The sequence below is a fragment of the Cibotium barometz genome, chromosome 16 (assembly GCF_041138505.1).
Source record: "Cibotium barometz isolate CiBa-2024 chromosome 16, ASM4113850v1, whole genome shotgun sequence".
Lineage (NCBI taxonomy): Eukaryota > Viridiplantae > Streptophyta > Polypodiopsida > Cyatheales > Cibotiaceae > Cibotium > Cibotium barometz.
In genome coordinates this window covers 27,147,880-27,168,716 of record NC_141061.1, presented here as the reverse complement: position 1 = coordinate 27,168,716, position 20,837 = coordinate 27,147,880, and the positions used below count along the sequence as shown (strand labels likewise).

Here is a 20,837-nt window from a genome sequence, read left to right as displayed (position 1 = left end):
ACACATAACAAAGTCACACGTGTTCAGCTGGTTCAGCAGTAAGGTGGGGATTTCAGCCTAGGAATAGATCCACCCCACCCCCTTCTTCCTCTCACTCCACTCCACCCATAAAGCAGCAAACATAGCCCACAAGACCTATACAGCAATCCAAAACAGCCCATACCAGCAGCAAAAGTAAATTGCTTTCCTCTAGCATATAATTTCCAGCAACACAAGCGACTAAAATTGACAGAAGTTGCTTAAGTCACAGTCTTGTCATTTTCACAGACAGCAACATAAGCAACTAAAATTGATGGAAGTTGTTTAAGCCCCCGTCTGTCACTTGCACACAGAGAGCACATTGAGGATTTTCTGATTTCATCTGCCGTTTGGGATCTGGCACTGTGTCACTGTGGATATTTGACCACTACATGCGCGCTGTCATTGTGGATATTTGAGTATGTGATTCAAGTACCGACAATAGTATTAAATTAGATCACTTCTGCCAGACTGTCTGATATGGACATAACAGGATTGCACAATCACATCAACCTGACGTGTGTTCCACAAGATACTTTGTTTAGAGATCCCAGGAGCCATGAAAGCAATCCACAACTCCACAATGTCCAATTATGCATAAGCAGGCAGAGCAGTGGGAGTTTTCCAACCTGGGTGCCCCTAGCCAGCGGTGGCAAAATGACAAGGTTTCCACTCATGTCCTTGACACAAAGTCTTGAATGGGCCAATAAGGTGATAGCTCATGTGGTAGAGGTGTTTGGCAGTGAAAAATGGTAACTATGGGAGGATCTTGGGCCCTAAGGCCAGTTGGGAAAAAAACAAAAAAAAACAAAAAAAAAGTCTTGAATGGCATTAGAGGGGTTTAAATGTGATTCTTTGGCTTATATGTGGTCTTTCTAGCTGTTTAGCCACAGCAGGACATGCCCTCAGATGTGCCTCACTACAGTCGGGAACAGCGTTTGTTGCAAAAACTCACAAGGCAATGGCTGCAAAGTAAGCTTCTGTCTATCACAGTCACCCCTTCTGCATGTAATGATGATTTAATCTCATATAGATCCTTCACTTGATAAATATATACCTTTGTGTCCTTCCCCACATCCATATCAAACTCATGCTTATATGTGTCAAGGAGAAATAAATCACTGACAGAGACAGAAGAATCCAAACGGCATCCTCTCACTTATATCTACTCTTGAACTCATACTCAACTCTGTTTTAGGGAAAAAAACATCACCACTCGAGCACAACAATGTAACAAAGAACCTTAAAGTGTGCATTGTGCATTCACATGATTGTTTGAAAAATTGGTGAATTATTGGAGTAACATAAACATCACCAGAACCTTACGGTCAAGGAAACCCACATTGGTGCCAAGAACATGCAATTTGTGAAGTACTAAGAAGCAGCTTGATAAGTTACTCAAACAGGGTAAATAGAAACCTCGGATTCAATGGCTTCAAGTTCGTGCATGGAGGCATCACTTTCTGAATCTCCAACAACAGACTCCAAAGTCAATTTTAATGGATCAGGCTGTTCACAGTGACATAAAGAATTCAATGGAAGTGCTAGCATGAATTTTTGTGACCCCACAAAATTTGTGCTGTCTGAGACCTTATAATCTATTCATGAGTCAGATAGGTTTCAATCATACCTGCATTTGCTTAAGGGACAAATTAATGCGCTGAAGAGTTCGATCCAGCCGGCATACCCTAGCCTTGATTACCTACATACCCATCCAGTGCAAAACTTGAGTCCCTAACTTTGAGTATAGCTCCCTAGTCACCATTCACGGCTTGTTAATCATATCCCTTGAGTCACAGGATTAATGATGTTTTTGATTAGAAAGACCTTCATCCATCTTTAAAAAACATAAGTAGAAAGTGTTTAAGGTCCATTGCGAGGTTCTGACCTCTCCGATGCTTATTAAAGATGCTGGATCCACCCTCGCATTCCACGAAACTTCTGAGTGATGAATCAGTGCCGCCACGCCATCCAGCTGCAGTTTCAGAGAGTAGATAATGACTTTGAATACAGCATGGCAATTCTACAAGAAGCATCTTTTGCTAGAACTATTTTCACTTGTTGTCAGGGTCCTTGCCCAAGTGGCTATCAGACCACACTGCCTAGCAGGGGGAAGTGTTCAAACCCCGATACCTAATGTAGATATCACTCTCCCCCCCCCCCAAAAAAAAAAGTTATCCCATATTTAGGAGCTTAACTGACCTCAACAAAGACACCAATGGGTGTGATACTCTTCACTTCACAGGTAACAACATCCCCAACTTTAAGCTCAGCCTGCCAAGAGTATATAGCATCTAGTTATCTTCTTTAAAAACTTTCTTGAAAAATAAAAGGAATTCCTTTTCTTTCACACTCAAAAGCTGAAGAAATTGCATGAACTTGGCAGGCTAACCACATCGATTATGGTAAGATGCAGCCATCAACATTACTAACCATCAGGTTGGCCTTCTTCTGAGCAAGTTCACGGCTGCTTGGATCGGCTTCCCTCTCAGAGAATTTGAGCCTTCGCCCACTCTTGTCAAGTAGTTTAACAATCACTTTTGCTTTCTGCATACCAACAACACAAACCAACTTAAGTAACAAAAATGACTCTACCTTAAGCAATGGTAACTATCAAATACCACAGCTACATACCTCCCCAACAAAGGTGGACATGAGTTTCGAAACCTCCTCTTTGTACTTGTTTCGAAGCTCATTGAGGTCTCCTTCTGTCAGTACATTAAGCCTACCGTTTTCTGTGTTCTCGACGGCTGTAGCAGGCTGGCCAGCATCATTCACACCACCATTTATCGACCCACTTTTTTGCCTTAAATCAATACCCTTCTGTTGAGCCCAGGCAGCAAAGTCGACTAGACCTCTTTTGGGACTCAACTCGAACAATGGAAGGAAACCAACCAAGCAACCAAATGACGCCTGCAAAATAACCAGCTTTTAGTCATGCTTTTGGCATAAAATCAAGTAAATACTGCCTTGCTTAAGACACCGGTGGAGAGGTTCTTACAAACAAACCAGCTGAGTTACTGCCAATCAGCTTCACTTCCACCTGCTCTTTTGATTTCAAAAGAGCGTCGGCTCGTGCCCATTCCTTTTCCTCGTCGTCCTGCCACATTATAGCGGCCTAAGTCTACGGCAAGTGGTGCATGGTTATATAAAAAACACGAGGTAGATATTATGGCAAGTTTAAATTGAACCTTAGCTTGGTGCCATTTTGTGTCTGAGACCCCAAGATCCTTTTGCTGGAGATGTGGCCAAGAGACCTCTCCATAGGCAGGTTTTCGCAGCATTTTCTTAGACTGCTGCAATATATTCTCAAGTACTTCCTTAGGAGCAGAAACACTTTCTGTATAATCTGCAGATGCTCCATTGTGCAACGCCTCCTTGGTTTGATCTACTTTTGGCACTTCAATCAATTGTTCCTGTGTTGTTTGATGCCTGTAACAATCAGCCACTTTTGTCATGCTGTTCATCAAATCTCTTCTGACACAACCCGGTATAGATGAAGGGGGAGCATAACTTTTGGTGTTATAGTTGCACATGTGAAGGTTTATAAGGCCTGGAGTCCTAAGGTTATTTTTATCATGATTCATTGGTGAATATAAATGGGTGAAGGTGAAAGTATCATTTATAAGGTACATATATGGTGCTAGGCAAATGGTTTGAATGGGATCACAAGCTTTGCACTCGTCAGATGTGATGTACCATGGAGTGTGAAAAGTGAGTGTCATTAATGCTCTCTTGGAGCTATTTAAAGTTGTACTTGTCGGTGAGAGATTTGATGCAATACAAGGACTTGAGTTTGAGCTTCCTTATTGTCCATTAAGCTTTCTTATTAGTGTGATTAAGTATTGATTATTTTGCTTCATCAATCATGTGTCTAATCATGGTGTTAGACCCTCCTTAGATCCAAGTTCTAATTTGGTATCAGAACCTCATATGAAGGTGATTAGGAATGTCCTCCTAGGTTAGGATAGGATTAGGGAGTAATTAGGAGAAAATTAGTGCATTTTTGTTACTATCATCCTCTTCCACCTTGTCTTTGTGTGTGCTAAGGCATTCACTTCACCATAGTGATAAGAGTGTGAAAGAACCTGGCTGGTTCAGCTGACTGAGCTGACTCAGATCTTTTCACTTATGTATCCTCTGAGACTTACAAACCCCCAAGCACCCTAGACCCCACAAAGATTCAGCTTTACTATCCCTAAACTGACCTCAGCTGACTCTGTTAGACATTACTCAGCCCACAAAACTTTCTGACTGACCTCTGACTGTCAAACTTGACCCAAAATAGCTTCCTCTCAACCCAAAAAGACTAATTCTACCCTTCTACACCCTCAGCTGACTAGTTATGATACTCAGCTGACCTTGTTTGACATTGCTGACCCGTTGATGTTATCTAACTCAAACCTGACTCAACAGACTTCAGATCTAAAGAATCATCCCTTAGTGCAAGTATGTCTGAAAACATGTAAAAGCAGCTGCGGTGACCTCTCTGCTCGCTGAAGCTTTCGCGCCCCCCCCCCAACCCCCCCCCCCCCCCCCCCCCCCCACCCGAGCTGCCGCCTGCTCGCACCCCCCCTCCCCGCCCTCGTGACTGCCTCTCCCCACCTGCTCGCACCCCCCGCCCTCCCTTTCGCGCCCGTCGCCCCCTGCCCGCCTGCCCCGTCTCCTTACGCCCCCCGCTCCCCCCCTTCCTCCGCGTCCCGCCCCCCCTGCCTGCCCCCGCCCTCCCCCCCCCTTTCGTGCTTTCCCCGCCCCCCCCCTTTCCTTCCCCGCTGCCCCTCCTTTTTTCTCCACCTCTCCACCATCTTCCGTATAGTTGGCACTCACCCCAACAGAGGGGAGATCCGGGATCTTCTCCAGGCCCGCCTTCTTGCAGATGTGGGCAAGATCCTGGACGTTCAGTTACTGGGCCGCGGACACTACCAGATTGAGTTCGCGACAGCCCAGAGCGTGGCCCAGGTCCTAGCCATGAGTCCCCTTGACATCAGGGGCGCTCGGGCCTTCTTCAGACCCTGGCAGCATGGTTTCGACCCAACAGCGGCCGAGTAGGGAGAGCACCTATTCCATGTCACAATTTGCTTTCCTAGACTCCGCCGCAAGTACCTTCCGCTCCTTTCTAGGATAGGATCATTGGTGGGCCCCACAGCAGCTTCAGTGGTGGCTAGAGCAGCTGGCTTGCCTTCGGTCAGAATTTTGGTTCTTGACATCTCCTCCCTTCCGAAGGTCATTTAGTTACCTAGGATAGGGGGGGGATGGATCGATCAGAGAGTGGAGTTTTCCGGCCTCCCGAACCAGTGTTTTATATGCAGGTAGGTCGGCCACCTGGCCAAGGCCTGCCCTCGCAGGAGACCCCGACCTTCACCGCAGCAGCAGACCCCCGATGGCCCGCCCACAGATGCGGCTCGGCAAGCAGCCTCCGGGACACCTGCTCAGCCCACAGAGACCTCGGATTGGCAGCCTGGACAGGGGCGCCGTAGAGGGAGACAGCCACAGCAGCCTGCTGCCCAGAGACCGACGCAGCAGCAGTCACAGCCTCAACATCACTGGGTTCCAGTGAGGAACAGCTTTGCTCCCCTCCAGGAGGAGACCCTAGCGCAGACTGAGGATCAAGAGATGCCAGCACCCCCCCCCTCCCCCGTCCCCCCCTCCCGCCTCGCTTCCACCTTCGCCTCCTCCCGTTCCCGCTCCCGCTCCCGCTTTTTCAGCGGCTCCTTCCCCACCCCCTTCTCCCCCCCCTCCTCCCCCTCCGCTCGCCTCAGCTCCCCGGAAGGCACTGGCAGTACCCTGGCGCTCACCTGCAGTCCGGCGGGCACTGAGCACTGCAGAGGAGACCTACCATGCCGATTCGTGCTTCACGGATATCCTCTATCCGCAGTCGGCTGAGTAGTCTCGACACTAGACAGCGCTCGGAGGCTTTCGACTACTCCTTCACATGCCTTTTTGGAGCGGAGGGCCTCCATGAGCCAGCTCCCATCAGAGTTCATGTGGTGATACCTCCGGCCCGAGGGGACGAGGCACTTGATTCAGCGGTGGCCTTCTCCTTCCCTCTCTGCGGCACTAGCGACCGGGAGTGATTGGATCTCGCTCTTAGTATTTTGAAGACTCAGGCAGTTGAGTTTTCTCACCATGTGAGCGATCTGGAGATGACAGACATGATAGTCCGACTCTGGGAGTTGGCACATTTCTTTGATACCGGGAGTGCAGATGCCTCCGGGATTTGACATTTGGTGGTTCGCATAGTGGCAGACCTAGCACGAGACCTTGGCTATGTATACATACATGAGGTTTCTCTCTCAAAGCGGGAGGCAGTCGCCATGGGACACAGCCACTGGCGCCTGGTCCGAGACTCTTGCAGCACACCGGGTGGGCAGATTCGTAGCTGCTCGGATGGGGACTACTCTCCATCCAAGCCGCTTGCGAAGGCCCGCCGTATGGCTGAGACAGCCTCCACCTCAGCAGGTCATCCATGAGGATCATCTCATGGAATGTACAGCGCCTTGGCGGCGCACACTATGTACGTTATCGTGGTTGCTTGAGGCAGGAGCTTCAAAGATGCCTGGTTGGGGGTAGTATTGATATTCTGATGATGCAGGAGCACCATTTGAGTGAGAGCAGGATTCGAAGATATGGTTCGGTCGGTTCGGTCATGCCTGGTAGATGGGACACATTTTGGTCTGCACGTTTTGGCCCCTTGGGTGGGCAGGGAGGAGTATGTATGGTCATTGCGGATGTATCGCGGCAGGCCATTGTGGATCGCGGGGTCATTGTGCCTGGTAGAGCACAGTATGTTATTCTGAGGATGCACGATGAGCACTTTGGTGTGCTCAATGTCTATGCGCCCAACCATGCCAGTGCCAGAGCAGATTTCTAGACCCTTGTTACAGATGCATTGCCCGAGGCCGCACATTGGTGTGTCGGGGGAGACTTCAACATGCTTGAGGACCCGGCCCATAGGGTGGGAGGCAGTCATGTTACAGTGCACGGCACGGAGCTTGCGGCTTGGGAGCGATTTTGTATGACACTGCGGATCACTGATGCATGGTAGCATGAGGCTTTCTCCCGCTCTCAGGACAGTCTTAGTTTTTCTCGGTCGGGGATCGCCAGCAGGGAGGGACTAATCTATCACGGATTGATCGCTTCTATGTGGGCGACAGGCTCGGGGAGCGTGGTGGCTCCGTTGGCATTCTCGTTGGCACCTCTTTTTCAGACCATGCGCCAATTATTTTGACACTTGAGGAGAGGACACGGGAGACCAGCTTGCAGTTGAGGATCCCAGAGAGGATACTTACAGATCCTAGTCTTTCTGAGGACATTGAGAGGATGTGGCATGATAGCCAGAGCTTTGGCCTGGATGCAGCACGCCAGTGTGCCCAGGGACTCATCAAGCTCAGCTCTTTTTTGCATGCTACAACCTTGACACGACTGGGAGAGACACGAGAGCGGGAGCGTTGCTTGAGACGTAGCCTTGCTTCGCTCTAGCGTCTTCAGGAGCAGCTGCCTACATGTGAGTGGGTGGCGTCCCAGCTGAGCCAGGCACGCCAGGAGGTTAAAGAGGCAGAGGAGCAAAGACATGAGTTCTACTATCATCGCCAGGCCTCTCAGTGGACGCAGCTTGGTGATAGAGTGACTGGGGAGTTTTTTGAGATCACCGAACCCCGCCATGCTCGAGCAGGAGTACGCCGGCTCAGGAGGCAGGAGGGATTGTTAGCCACTGAGCCCGGGGAGATTAGAGCCATTGCCACTGAGTTCTATAGAGACCTGCTTTCAGCGGAGCCAGCCGCGGAGGCACGTGATGCTTGCAGACAGACTGTGTGGGCCCATGTGCAGAGGAGGGTCACAGATCATATGCGCACAGTTTTGGGTGAGCCCCTTTCAGAGGATGAGCTTGTTGAGGCTTTGAGGGTCCTTCCGCGTCATAGCTGCCCTGGGGAGGACGGATTGACGCCTGCCATTTTTATGCGCTATTGGGACCTTTTGGGGCCAGGCCTCCGCAGGGGCTTTCAGTATGTTTTGGACACTGGGGTGATGCCACAGAGCTTTTCAGAGGGCTTGATCTTTCTTATCCCCAAGGGGGAGGGAGTGTCAGATGATATTCGGCATTGGAGGCCTATTACGATCCTCAATACTGTCTACAAGGTCCTAGCAAAGGCCTTGAGTTTGAGGATCCAGCCCTTCCTTGGGGAGTTGATTCATGCTACCCAGATAGGATTCGTCAAGGAGCGCAGTATCCTTGACAACATTTTCACCTTCTGGGAGGCAACGGCCCGCCGAGCTAGATTTCTCAGTGAGGACTTGGTCGTCATGCTTCTCGATTTTGAGAAGACATACGATAGAGTCGATTGGGGTTTCCTAGAGGGCACTATGCTTCGCCTGGGTTTTGAGCCAGACTGGATTCGAGGAGTGGCGGCTCTATATTCCACAACTCGTAGCCAGGTGTTGATGGCAGGAGGACGGGGGCCGAGTTTTGAGTTGACCAGATCAGTCCCTTAGGGATGCCCTCTCGCCCCTTTCCTTTTTCTCTTCTTTGTAGAGGCTATGAGCATGTATTTGACAGCAAAGGAGGTTGGTTTGAGAGGACTCCAGCTCCCAGTCCGAGGTGAGGACCTGCTCGATTCTGAGTTTGCTGATGACACGGGATTGTTTCTGCATGGCCAGGAGGCCAATCTACAGAGGGCAGAGCAGTCGCTATAGGTTTTTGGTGTGGCTTCGGGAGCATTGATCAATTGGCGCAAGACAGTGGCTTTTTGGATCAGTAGCGCTCCCGCTCCAGCATGGAGCCCAGACCCGGGTTTTAGATGGATTCCTCTTGGCACAGCAGTGCGGTATCTGGGATGCCAGATTGGACTTGATTTGTCACCTGAGCAGCAGATCGCCCCGCTTCTTCTGAGCATTCGGAAGAAGCTTTTATATTGGTGTACAGCTCGGCTATCCTTGGCTGGGAGGCTGGTGGTGACAAATCAGGTGCTTTTAGCGACTATGTGGTACATCACGTCTTGCTGGATCTTCTCGAGCTCTTGCATCAGCCACGTACAGAGGCTGATCAGGAACTTTCTTTGGTCTAGGGGCGGGATGGTCAGCTGGCCCGGGCTAAGGTTGCTTGGGCGGTTATTACTCTTCCGCTGGCCCGGGGGGTTGGGCATTATAGATCCAGCTGATCAGAGTAGAGCCTTGTTGGGGAAGCTTATTGTTCAGGGGCTGCTTCCAGGCGCTGAGCCTTGGAAGGAGCTTCTATTTCAGCGGCTGTAGGCTAGAGCTCCCCCAGCAGGGCGCACTTGGGCACCAGAGATACGGTGGACCTTCATAGAGATGAGGAGTACAGGCCTCAGTAGAGGATGGGAGGACAGATTTGCCTTGAGCATCCTGCGAGCTTGGGAGCTGCTGAGACCGGGGCTTTCTCAGAGACTTCCCACTTGTGATGAGGAGCCGGCCAAACAGCCGCTCATCTGGAGCCCCGCGGTACGCACAGAGCAGAGTCATATGCTGGGTTCTTGGCCTCGTCTAGCCTGGGGACCATTGGCGGCAGGCCCAGCACGTAGTTCTGGAGATTGGCAGGCCTTTTGCAGTCTCCCGGAGGAGATCCAGGCGGAAAGGTTGAGTCACTTCAGAGGGGGGCTAATTATGAGGGATGACATTCAGGAGGCACTCACTGAGGAGTGGTTCACGCCTTTCGAGCTAGCGGCCCCACGGTGGATGGGAGCCTTTACACAATCAGAGATCCTGATTGCTGTCAGAGCTTGCACTGAGGATGGTAGATGCCTCTACTATGAGATACAGGATGAAGGCAGACTTCAGAGAGTGGAGGCGGAGTCGCCTTTGGTTGCAGAGTGCATCTTTCAGAGGATACGGGTAGTGGCCGCCGCTTCTCGGAAGTGGCATATTGATCCAGACCCTGTAGATGTGAGCTCTGATTGGCGCATATGGGCATATGCTGCACGCCCCTTGGCCCGGCTCCAGTGGGACCCTTGCGAGTACAAGTGGCATGATCCTTATGCGTCCCCCGAGGCCACAGAGATCACCTTTTTCCAGTACACTGTTCGGTTGGGGAGGCATATTTTGACTGCGAGGAGGATGGTCTCTCCAGCTGCATCGGAGCATTGGCGGCTACAGGGACTCTCACAGGAGTTCCTGGAGGATTTTTGGACCAGGCTCTAGGCTAGCCGACAGGCATGCAAGATCTCGACTTTCCAATGGTTGGTTGCCCACAGGGGCTCTGCAGTTGGCACCTGGCTTGTCTTCAGTGGCCTTCCGTCGGCCTGCGTCCGATGCGGCCACCCATTGGAGACACAGAGACATTGCCTATGGGACTGTCCACAGGCGCAACAGATTTGGCTGAGGATGCTGCGCATTTTGGCCCCCCTCTCTCCAGAGGGCATGTATACGTGGGGAGCCGCTGCTTGGTCGACTTCGTCAGGGCCTGCTCTGGGATACGAGACGGAGCAGGACAGCTAGGCCATCAGATTCATTAGGGGCCAGCCTCGCCTTGTTCCTTCACCGGATTTCTCGTCCACCGGCTGTACACAGGAGAGGGATCTACGATGGGAGCTCCTCAGCAGCCTCACCATATGGTTCACCTGGAGAGCCCGTTATTTCAGGGCCTTTGAGGGGAGACTGGAGCCACCAGCAGAGACTGTTCGAGGGATCTGGCAGGAGCTGATTCACACCCTGCGAGGACAGTATGACCGCATCCGGGGCGACTCGGATCGAGCGATCTTGCGGCGCCAGGCCTTCCACACCACTTGGCGCAGCGGCCCCTTCTATACTCTACACGCGGGTACCCCCCGCTGGCACTACAGGCCACCTGTTTGGATTTTCCCCCCTCCTATTGTATGATATAGCCTCTCAGTTATTTGTACTCTTATGTGTACTTTTTTGCACCTAGGGAGAGTCTCCCTAGCTGCCTTGATTGGCTCTCTGCTCTGCCAGGAGAGGGTTTTGTAGCCCAGTGGGCGTTTTTTTATAACTAATGAAAAAATCTATTCTCGGGGGGGAGGGGGGGGGGGGGGGGGGGGGAACAGACTTCGGATCTTCACTCGCAAGTGTTTTTTTCGCCACAATCTCAATCAAATTAACACAAACAAAACATCATAGCACAAAAACTCATCCATCCACTCTCAATTAATTAGACCAAAGCACTCTGTCTTCTTCAATCTTGCAAAAACAAAACCAATCTCAAGAACTCTGAGACCCTGAGCTCAAACAAGAGTAAAAAACCACAAAAACTAGGAGAATCTCCACAGCATCAAACTTCTTTGATGAATACTGCAGCCACCTCTGTAGATCTTCTTCAAACACAAAACTTGTTTTCTGCTTCTTCAAATAGCAATCTATAGTTGAGCAAATTGGGTAGTACCAAGCTCAAACAGAGATGCAATCAGAGTTTCTGGACTTGCCTCTACAACCTTCAGTTGACTTTGTGACTCACATGCACTCCCTCTGCTTTGGTCCAGCTCAAACCTTCTCACATTGCTTACCCTCTTCAATGGGAGAATGCTTGCTCTTCTCTTCTCTTCTCCTCTGGCATTCTACGCGCTCCTTAGCCCAAAAAAACCGTTTCATTCCACCAACAAAAGACGTTCTTCTTCCTTTCTAAACATGAAAACACCACTTGTGTATGGCTTTCTTTTTTTCTCATTTAGATCTCTCCCTGCATTCCTTCGCTTATACAACCACTCTGTTTAGCATGCGTATGGCCTTGATCTCAGTCTATTACACTGCTTCTATACTAAGTCGACTACACACTACATTCTAGGCTGGTTTATGTACATCACACTCTTCCTACGACCTGTTGTTTCTCCCCTAAGCTTGTTTATGTCATGACTTCTTAGGGCTCAAAAAACCTCTCACAACATGATGCAATCTAGAGTCCAAACCACCATGACAATTGAAGGTATATTAGGCATCTCCACCTTCGCGGTTTGTTGGGAATTCGGGGCTCAATGTGTGTGACCACCCTCTTATGAGAGGATAGGATAAGTGTGCCATGTGTCATCAAGTTTGCGTGTGCGTGTGCGTGTGTGTGTGCGCGCCATTGCAGTGGAAGTAGACGAGGTTCATATGGGTGAAGCTTACTATATGTTGAAATGTGGTGTACTTGTTGGTGCATGCTACACGTGAGGTAAAATTGGTCATATAGCCACTCAATGTCCCAGAGTGTTGCATCCTCCACCACCTGTTGCGGTCCCACAATCAACACTAAACATCAACGTGAAAGTTCAAGCACCTCCTATCTCACAATGGGCAAATCGATAAAGCAAAAAAAACAACCTCATCTGTTGCAAATGCAAATGTATCCTATTCACAAGCTACGCAAAAAGGCAAAGAAAAGGGAAAAGAAAAGTCAACAAATAATGTTGGCAAACACCTAAAAGACCAGCACAGGCAACCGCCATTGCCAGCAAGAAACTGGGCCTTGCAGCGTAGACTCTTATGGAAGTGCAAGAGATGGAATTACTAATGTAGGCACATGAAGATGCAATGCAAGAAAATATGTTACATAATGATAATGGGGAACACATGCAAATGGCAGCTGCCTGAGAAGGCCGTGTCATCTATTTTCCTGTACATATTTCTCATAGTAGTCCCTCTTAAATGCTTTACATACAATGTCAATGGCCTCTGTGATGTAAATAAATGGAGGCATTTCTGGTGCTATGTAAATATGACAAAACCGGATATAGTTTGCTTGCAAGAACACAATCAAAATGAGTTCGTAGGGCAAGTAGGTCACTTTGCTGGTTATGGGCCATGGCATCTTTTATGTAGGACTAGGCACCTATTCAAGAGTTGTCTTGTTGGTCAAACATGAGTTACAACCGGTTCTAGTGCATAATGAGCTGGATGGTCATTGGTTGGTGGTTCAATGTCTGATAAATGCTGACATGTATGAGTTTGCAGCTCTTTATGCGCCAACTGCTTTGGCCAAGAGAGCAACGTTATGGACGGAGATTTGTGATTACCCTTGGCTGCATAATGCTTTCTCGTGTGGGGATTTTAACAATGCCCCTCAGCAAGGGGATAACTCCTCAAGACATTCGCATATGCTAGCTTTTGAGAGGTTCCGTTGGAATGCAATGATATACGCTTTATAGGCTGTTGATTTGTGGACTCACATGTGCCCTAGGGTGTCCGGCTTCACTTTCCACCACCACGCTTTTTCTCGATATAGAGCCCGCCTGGAAAGATGGTATTTATTACATGCACATCAGTATGATGATTTTATATGCAAAATTTGGGTGGATCACTCACAAGAGTTATCTGATCATGTACCACAATGGATGGGGCTATACTTCGAACTGCAATTAGATGATCGTCCTCTATACCGTCGTCGTCCACTTCTAATCAATAACCATTACCTCTTGCATGACATTTTCCATAACTTGGTCAAAGAGGTGATTACACTACTAAAGTTGCAAATGCTGGAAAGTACGGATGTGGCCTGGTATCATTTTGTTCAAAGGGTCCAACTCATCATTATATGCATGAGGAAAAACAGAGGGTCCATAATGCAAAAGCAACTTGTCAGGCTTTAGCGGAGCTTGCTTACCTGAGGAATCTTTCGGTGTCTAAAGAGGAGAATTTATAGAATGCAAAACATGTTCTTGCTGAAAATGACACACGTAAGCTAGAAAAATGGCAAGTCAAAGCCAAGCAATGGCCATTCAAGGATAAGGGATGCTCTTCAAAGGATTTCTTCAAAAGCTTACACTTTGAAAGGCAAAAAAACCATTAAACTATTAGAGAATGCACACGCAGAAGCATAAACAAGACGAGAGATTGTGGACAAGATCACCTTTTATATTAGCTTGAAGCTTTACAATGGCAATAGGCTAGCAAGAGATGTTGAACTTGTGCAAGGGAAGTGGATGATTTAGTGAATAATGGGGGAACTCCTTATATAGTCCATGTGTGAGCTCGCCAACTGGCACAAGACAAATAAATAGGAGAAAATTACATAAAATACCAAATAAATGGTACAACCCAAATACACTAAGATGCATAAATTCTAACACCCCCTCTGCAGCTCATAGTGTGCAAGAGTCGGAAGACGATAAGTCCATGAAGATGCAACCATGGACCCTCCAACATCGCGAATATTGGAATCACCTCTTAGAGCATCCACCAACCTGTTTCCTCAAAACAAAATGCCACCACGAACAACAAGGAACTATGCTTGGCCACGAATTCCCACACAAGTGTGTAGTGAACTCCAAGAAGATGATGAGGTGTTGAACACACCGCGCCCATAATCCCCAACAGTGGACGGAACACATCGCGTCCCAAGAGCCTCGAACAATGAACTCGGAACAGATCCAGTACATAATCTCTGCTATACAAAAGATAACCGTTTCTTGCCAGATGTCTAATGCTTGAAACTCCGAATCACGGTCCCCATGCACCAGTAAGTGGAGCTGCAATCAGCCCCCTCTCCCACCCACAAGCCTCCTCTGGCTGGAAGCGCATGGGCGAAAACTGTATGTGTACTAGAGAAGTACACCATCTGGGATCTCCTGAGCCGGGAGGGCCCTGTGAGCTCTAGAAGTGGTACTAGAATCTATATCACTATCCTTTGTTATGTCTTTGCCTTTTCTTTGAGATGAAGCCTTGCCCTTGGTCTTGTCTTGCACCTTCGAGTCCCAATTCTCCTAGTCTTGTAATTCCGCAGCAAATTCATCCTCCTATCCTGTGTCCACCTCCTAGGGTTTTGAGGACGCTCAGGCTTCCTCTTAGTGCCTTGAACAATATCCCACAAACCCTTGTGGATGAACCAGATCCGCATCTAAAGCTTCCAATGGGTATAGTTGGGTCCTTTCAACTTGTCATCCTTGTTCGTACAGGGGGGAGCCATATCCAACAGCAATAAGAAACACAGATCTCAGCTCTCAAACACTTCTCTCAAGTGCTTTCCAACGAATCAAGGCTCCAGAACCAATCAGCCCCCTCTCAAACCTGAGAGAGGAGGAGGCTGGACAGCAGCAAAACAGTCCAAGAAACTGCCGGGAAACTCCTAGCGGAAGGGTAGGGACTCGTGGAGGAAGGAGATGTACAACCACTTGTCTGGCAACTCCACATGTAAGAAACTCACCAACAACGGATGCCAAAGCAGAATTTGCAGCCAAAACTCTAACGCTTGCCTCTGTAGAAGAAAACGCAGCCAAGTACCTAGCCGGCTTGCCACTGTAGGAGAAAATGCACACCACCCTAGGGCACTGAGCAACACCGGTTGGCTAGGCTCCCATCTCCTAGCTGTTGCTCTCCCCCAAAAACCTGGCCGGAGGAGATATCTATGACAAGGTGCCACCACACCCTATATATGGCTCTTCGACTTCCCATGCTCTTGCATATGGGATAATACACCACAACTTCTAGTCATGCGATAACCCGAGAGTAGCTACGAGAATTGCCACCTCCAACACCCTCCTTCAATCCAAGCACCTCGATCAAACAGAGGTTAGGATCGCCCAGGACCACATAGGCCGAGCTCTGATACCATGTTGGAGAATGCACAGGCGGAAGCATAAACAAGACGAGAGAGAGTAGAGAGAGCTTGTGGACAACATAACCTTTTGTAAACCGGCCTCGGCCTTCAGACAAAACCAGAGGGCGGTGCAAAAACAAACTTGCACACAAAACACTTCAATACCTTTGAGGACCAAGAAAAGGAAAACAAATAGGGGGAGCTAGAGTGCTCTTGCAAACAGTACACGGACACCGATTGGACCCAAAACGCAGTGACACCCCTTGCGGTATTTCTTTAATTGATTATAAGAGAGATTTGATTACAATAAGGTTGGAAACTCAGCCGTCACAATAGAACCCTTGAAGCCTGCAAAGACCCTGCATCATGGCTTCTTGTCCACTTGGCATCCACAAACAAGTCCAGCCATTGTTCACACCGAAAGACTCTCTCACGTTGAGTCCTGCATACAAAAGCTTTCTCCCATGATCAGGGCTGCCACAACCATGCATAGCCTCTCACCCTATGAACAGCATCACACCCTGACACATCCAATGCTTCTGCATCACAACAACTCCCAAACTGTCTCCCAAAAGAGAACTCGCATCACACCAAAGCATACCATACAGTCGACACACCTGTACCAACCCTCTCTACCTTCCAAGGGTACTATCCATCTCAGTCATGGATTCCCGAACCCCTGTCCAATCAGCAACAAGGCTGTACCAAACATGTGTCCATTCCTGTACCCTCTGCCTACATGTGACCTATCTCCTGGAGAAACCCAAAAACATGTTTCCACATGAAACAAAGACCTGTTTCAGCAAACATCGGGTGACCTGTTTCCCCATTAAACATCTGGTTTGGCCTAGCATGGAACCCATGTCCTGTTTCCACGTGAAAACATTCTTGGCACATACTCAAATGTAGTGCCAACACAACACACAAACAAAAGAGGGAGCTCTTATTGAATATGTCTGGCTGTATTTCTGCCCCACAACTGTGTTACATAGGTAAGCCTAAAACTGCAGGTCCCTCTGTTCCTTCGAAGCAAGAAGAAAGCAATCTGCTCCATGGGTATGCACCCATGAGAGCTTGCGTCGCTCCCATGCCAAGAAACATGTGTACTTGCAGCCAAGCAAAAACAGCCCATAAACAGTCTCAAAACATGCCCTGTTGCAAGGAGGACCAGCATACTTGTGCACCTCTGTCCAGCAGCCAACTGGTCTTCTCCCTCCAAAAAGCAAAGAGAGAGAGGAAGGTTCAGCGCCTGTGTTTTCTGTAGCACAGCAGCCAATCAGCCAACCTTCTCTCTCCAATTATAATGTTTTTAAAGGTTTTTAAAATCTTTTGTCCCCTCCCCCCACATGGGGTTGTGAAAAAAAAGACCTTTTTTAAAACCTTGAGTCCTTTTTGACTTCCAAACCGATGCCATTCACATTGTCCACCATGTCCCCGTGCACACCTGCATAATGTCCAAAGAAAAACATAGGGTCGTGCCACCTTTTATATGAGCTTGAAGCTTTACAATGGCAATAGGCTAACAAGAGATGTTGAACTTGTGCAAGGGAAGTGGATGATTTAGTGAATAATGGGGGAACTCCTTATATAGTCCATGTGTGAGCTAGCCAACTTCCTCTAGGGATGGCCGACTGGCACAAGACAAATAAATAGGAGAAAGTTACATAAAATATCAAATAAATGGTACAACCCAAATACATTGAGATGCATAAATTCTAACATAAATGCGTCAAGACCTCAACGCAAACTTGGACATGTTCCAAACAACAATTGGCTGATGAATGTGTCCCCCGCTATGCGCATGCCTTTGCTACTACAAGCCCTACGAATGCACAAGTTTGGGCAGCCAGGGATTAGTTTCTCTCTCATGTTTGACACAAAGTATCACAAGAAGAGGCACTCTATATGGAACAATGCTTCACGGAGGAAGAATTGCAATTGGAAATCTCCAGGTTGGAATAGTTTAACTATGGAATTCTTCTTGTACTTCTAGGATGACCTCAAACATGCCTTGCTTTTCATGATAAATAATGCTCGGCGTACTTGGAAAATGCCCAAATCATGGAGAAGGCTTGTAAAACTTCTCCCAAAAAAGAGCCTGTGTGAGACCTTCGCGGATTGGTGGCCAATAACCCTAATGCCCGTTGTATACAAATTGGTCACCAAAATGTTGGTCAACATGGTAAAAGGGGTACTTTATGCAGGCTTACACAAGGCACAATATGGTTCTGTCCCGCGTAGACATAAAACGGATGTCTACACAGTGCAAAATATGCAAATATACAAAACAAGATGTGTTTATTTTGCAAGTGGACATAGAGAAGGCCTTTCACACAGTGCAATGGGATTTTATTGCGGAGACCATGTGCAAGATGGGGTTCGGAATTAAGATGTCCAATCTTGTGTTTTGGTTGTATCAAGGCAGTGAGGCATCATGTATTCTTGATGGTGAACTCTCTCAATCGTGGTCTTTGGGTAAGTCCATGCGTCAAAAATGCCCTTTGAGTGCCTTATTATATGCCATAGCAACTCATCATCTGCTTCTATACATGGATCATCTTACTCGGCAAGGTGCACTTCGTGGTCTTCAATTGCCATCTGGCAAGCATTTTGTGGCCCAAGCTTATCATGCCACAAGATGATCCTCATGATCTCCATGTTGTAATAGATGCCTTGGATATGTTTGGTACAGCTGTAGGATTGCGAATTAATTTCCGTAAATCCAAGCTTATCCCTCTCAAGCCACAAGCTTGGCACAGTGTCTTGTGGCCAGGGGCTCTTGTTCCCTCCAATCAGTTGGTTAGACATTGGGTTACCCACTTGCATGGCACACGTCGTTCAAACTCCAGGCTGATTGGGTTTTGCAAAGAATAAATGCTAAATTGCAGTATTGGAAGTTGCCCACATGGGCCTTACATGTTAGACTCCATATTGTGCAGTCCATTCTCATTGCATATATATAGTTCTTCTTGCCGTTGCTTGCTTGGCCAAAGAAGCACTTGGATGAGTACATGTCTGCTATACTAGAGAGACTTTAGAAAACTAAGCACAATACTAAAGGCCTCAGATTGTTGCGAAAGGACAAGCTATGTACGCCAAGAAATCATGGGGACGTCAACATTCTCAACCTTCATACTCATGTTATTGCGAGGAAAGACACTTTGCTCACTGATTTTGCAGCTCAAAAACAGCTATGGGCACAGATGTTAGCAGCCATGTGCACCACTTTGAAGTCCGCCACATTTGGTGCATGGACCACATACTACTGGGAGGTGGTTTTCAGGCACTTTACAGGAAAAATCCCAGGCTGCCCCTACAGCTCTAGGCTACTCATGGACTAGAAATTGCTGACATAGAAACTAGAATGCCATGGAAGATCACCCGAGGTTGGAAACACCATGCAGCTGAAAATCATACATTGGAGTATGTTGTTTCGTGCTCAGTTAGGCCTTCTTGAAGCCATGGAAAGATTTCTTCCTGTCACCAAAGGGTGTACATTTCGTGGCAGATGTGGTCAATGATGAAGGCTATGTTATCTCCTTCCCAGTACCACGCCAGATGAATGGGTTAGACATGCACTACAGGCCTCTATGGCATCTCATACGCACCCTCTTACAGCCTCTTCGGCCAGCGCCCATGAGGAGCATTTGAAGCACTGGCGGGTCGCTCCACCTCAAGCTACAGGGTTACATGAACTAACAGCTAAAAGGGTCTATATCAAACTACTTGTTCCTTGGATCGCAGATCATGCTAATGCACTTTGGACAATGCACAAAACAGATAGATGGTGGGTGGTTGTTTGAGGAGCATATGAAAAAATGGTTTGCCACTGAAAGAAAGACTATTCCTTTGGAGATGCATTGTGGGAGTTCTGCCTGTCGGTGTATTCTTAGAAAAGAGGCACATCGCTATGGCAAGATGTCACCGTTGCATGCTACGCAATGAGACAATGCCTCATTTGCTATGATATTGTGATTTCTCTCATGCCCTCTTGAACAACTGTCAGGGCATCTTCGCATGCAATTCCCGAGAGCTCAATTTGGGAAGACATTCTAGCTTTTGCGTGGATTCCACAACCATATACCAACTTCAGAGTATTCATCGCGTGGACTACTTCTTGGGCACTGTGGACAATATGGCAAAATAGAAATCAGACGCATTTTGGACACATTCCTTTGGATCAATACACCTACTTCTAACGCTTGTTGAGACAGTCTCTACATGAGAGCTGAAACTTGCAACAAATAGACGACCAGCAATACATGGCCTTCTTTGACTGCTTCTAGGCAGTCAAATCCCTGGCCCCTATATAGGGGCCTCAGTTGTATCATGATGTTTTGTTTATGGGTTTTCACCTCACAATGAGGTTTCCCATTGGTAATATAAGAATCACTAAAAGAAAAGTGTGTGTGTGTGTGTGTGTGTGTGTGTGTGTGTGTGTGATTTCTATATACTGGTTTTACTAAAAAAAAAAGTGTGTGATTTCTATGTGTTGGGGTAAAGGCACTATGCCCACCCTTATAGTGTGTACAAGCCCATAAGTTATAGTACATAGTACACTTAGTACTTTTAATGTACTAAGTGCACTATGTGTACTAGTGCAATATACATGTGTGATAGGGGAGTCACACACTCATCTTCCATGAGTTGACTTATCCCCAGAACTCTCTCTCTCTCTCTCTCTCTCCCTTGTTCTCTCTGTGTATGTCTCCCACATGAATCTCTAACCCTAACTCTCCCATTCAACTGGTATCAGAGCTATGGTCATTCCCTCCCTCTTGATAGCATCTCAGGCTGCATTTCAGGCTGTGGAGCAGGTGCTTACAGATAGCATCTTCGGCCAGCATAGAACAGTGAAGCTAGACGGCTACAGGGTGGCCAGCATAGAACATTGAAGCTAGACGGCTAGCTTTCAAGCGTTGGGTGGCGCACCAGGAAGGGGGCGAACTTTCAACTAGCTGGGCGTGAGCGACTACCCGCAGGCGAACAGGCATTTTGGTCGCAGGGGCTAAGCTGCTGCGCAAGGAGGTCAAGGCTCTTCAATCAGAACAGAGAGCGCTCTGCGACACCTCACGCACAAGCTTTGGTCGCTTTGCTGGTCCACAAGGCAAAGAGTGTAGGCAGGAACGTTAACTGGCGTGTCAGGCGCCTACAGCAACCAGGCGGAGGCGGCAAAGGCAGCGTGGCGACGTGTAGCGCTGGCCCTTCGCTCCTCAGCTCCACAGCTCATCGCCAGAGCCAGCATCGTTTTTATGTATTTTTTTTCCTACGCCCGCAGCTCTGTGTGTAGCTCATACCCCTTTCGCTCGATCGACTTGTCTGAACTCCAATTGGGCTGCTGCTG

The 20,837-nt window shown here is 48.2% G+C and overlaps 1 protein-coding gene across 2 annotated transcripts in view; it reads right to left on the bottom strand.

Annotated features, from left to right (window-relative positions):
- Positions 1–20,837, bottom strand: part of LOC147630508 (Nucleic acid-binding, OB-fold-like protein) — a 76,545-nt gene that overhangs the window by 19,537 nt on the left and 36,171 nt on the right. For both annotated transcript variants that reach the window (XM_086810393.1, XM_086810394.1), the window contains exons 3-10: positions 3,210–3,450; positions 3,020–3,118; positions 2,653–2,931; positions 2,452–2,565; positions 2,221–2,292; positions 1,907–1,993; positions 1,649–1,720; positions 1,438–1,527 (exon numbers count right to left, since the gene is read on the bottom strand). In XM_086810393.1, coding sequence (XP_086666519.1) covers positions 1,438–1,527; positions 1,649–1,720; positions 1,907–1,993; positions 2,221–2,292; positions 2,452–2,565; positions 2,653–2,931; positions 3,020–3,118; positions 3,210–3,450 — 1,054 coding nt within the window. The remainder of the gene's footprint in view (positions 1–1,437; positions 1,528–1,648; positions 1,721–1,906; positions 1,994–2,220; positions 2,293–2,451; positions 2,566–2,652; positions 2,932–3,019; positions 3,119–3,209; positions 3,451–20,837) is intronic.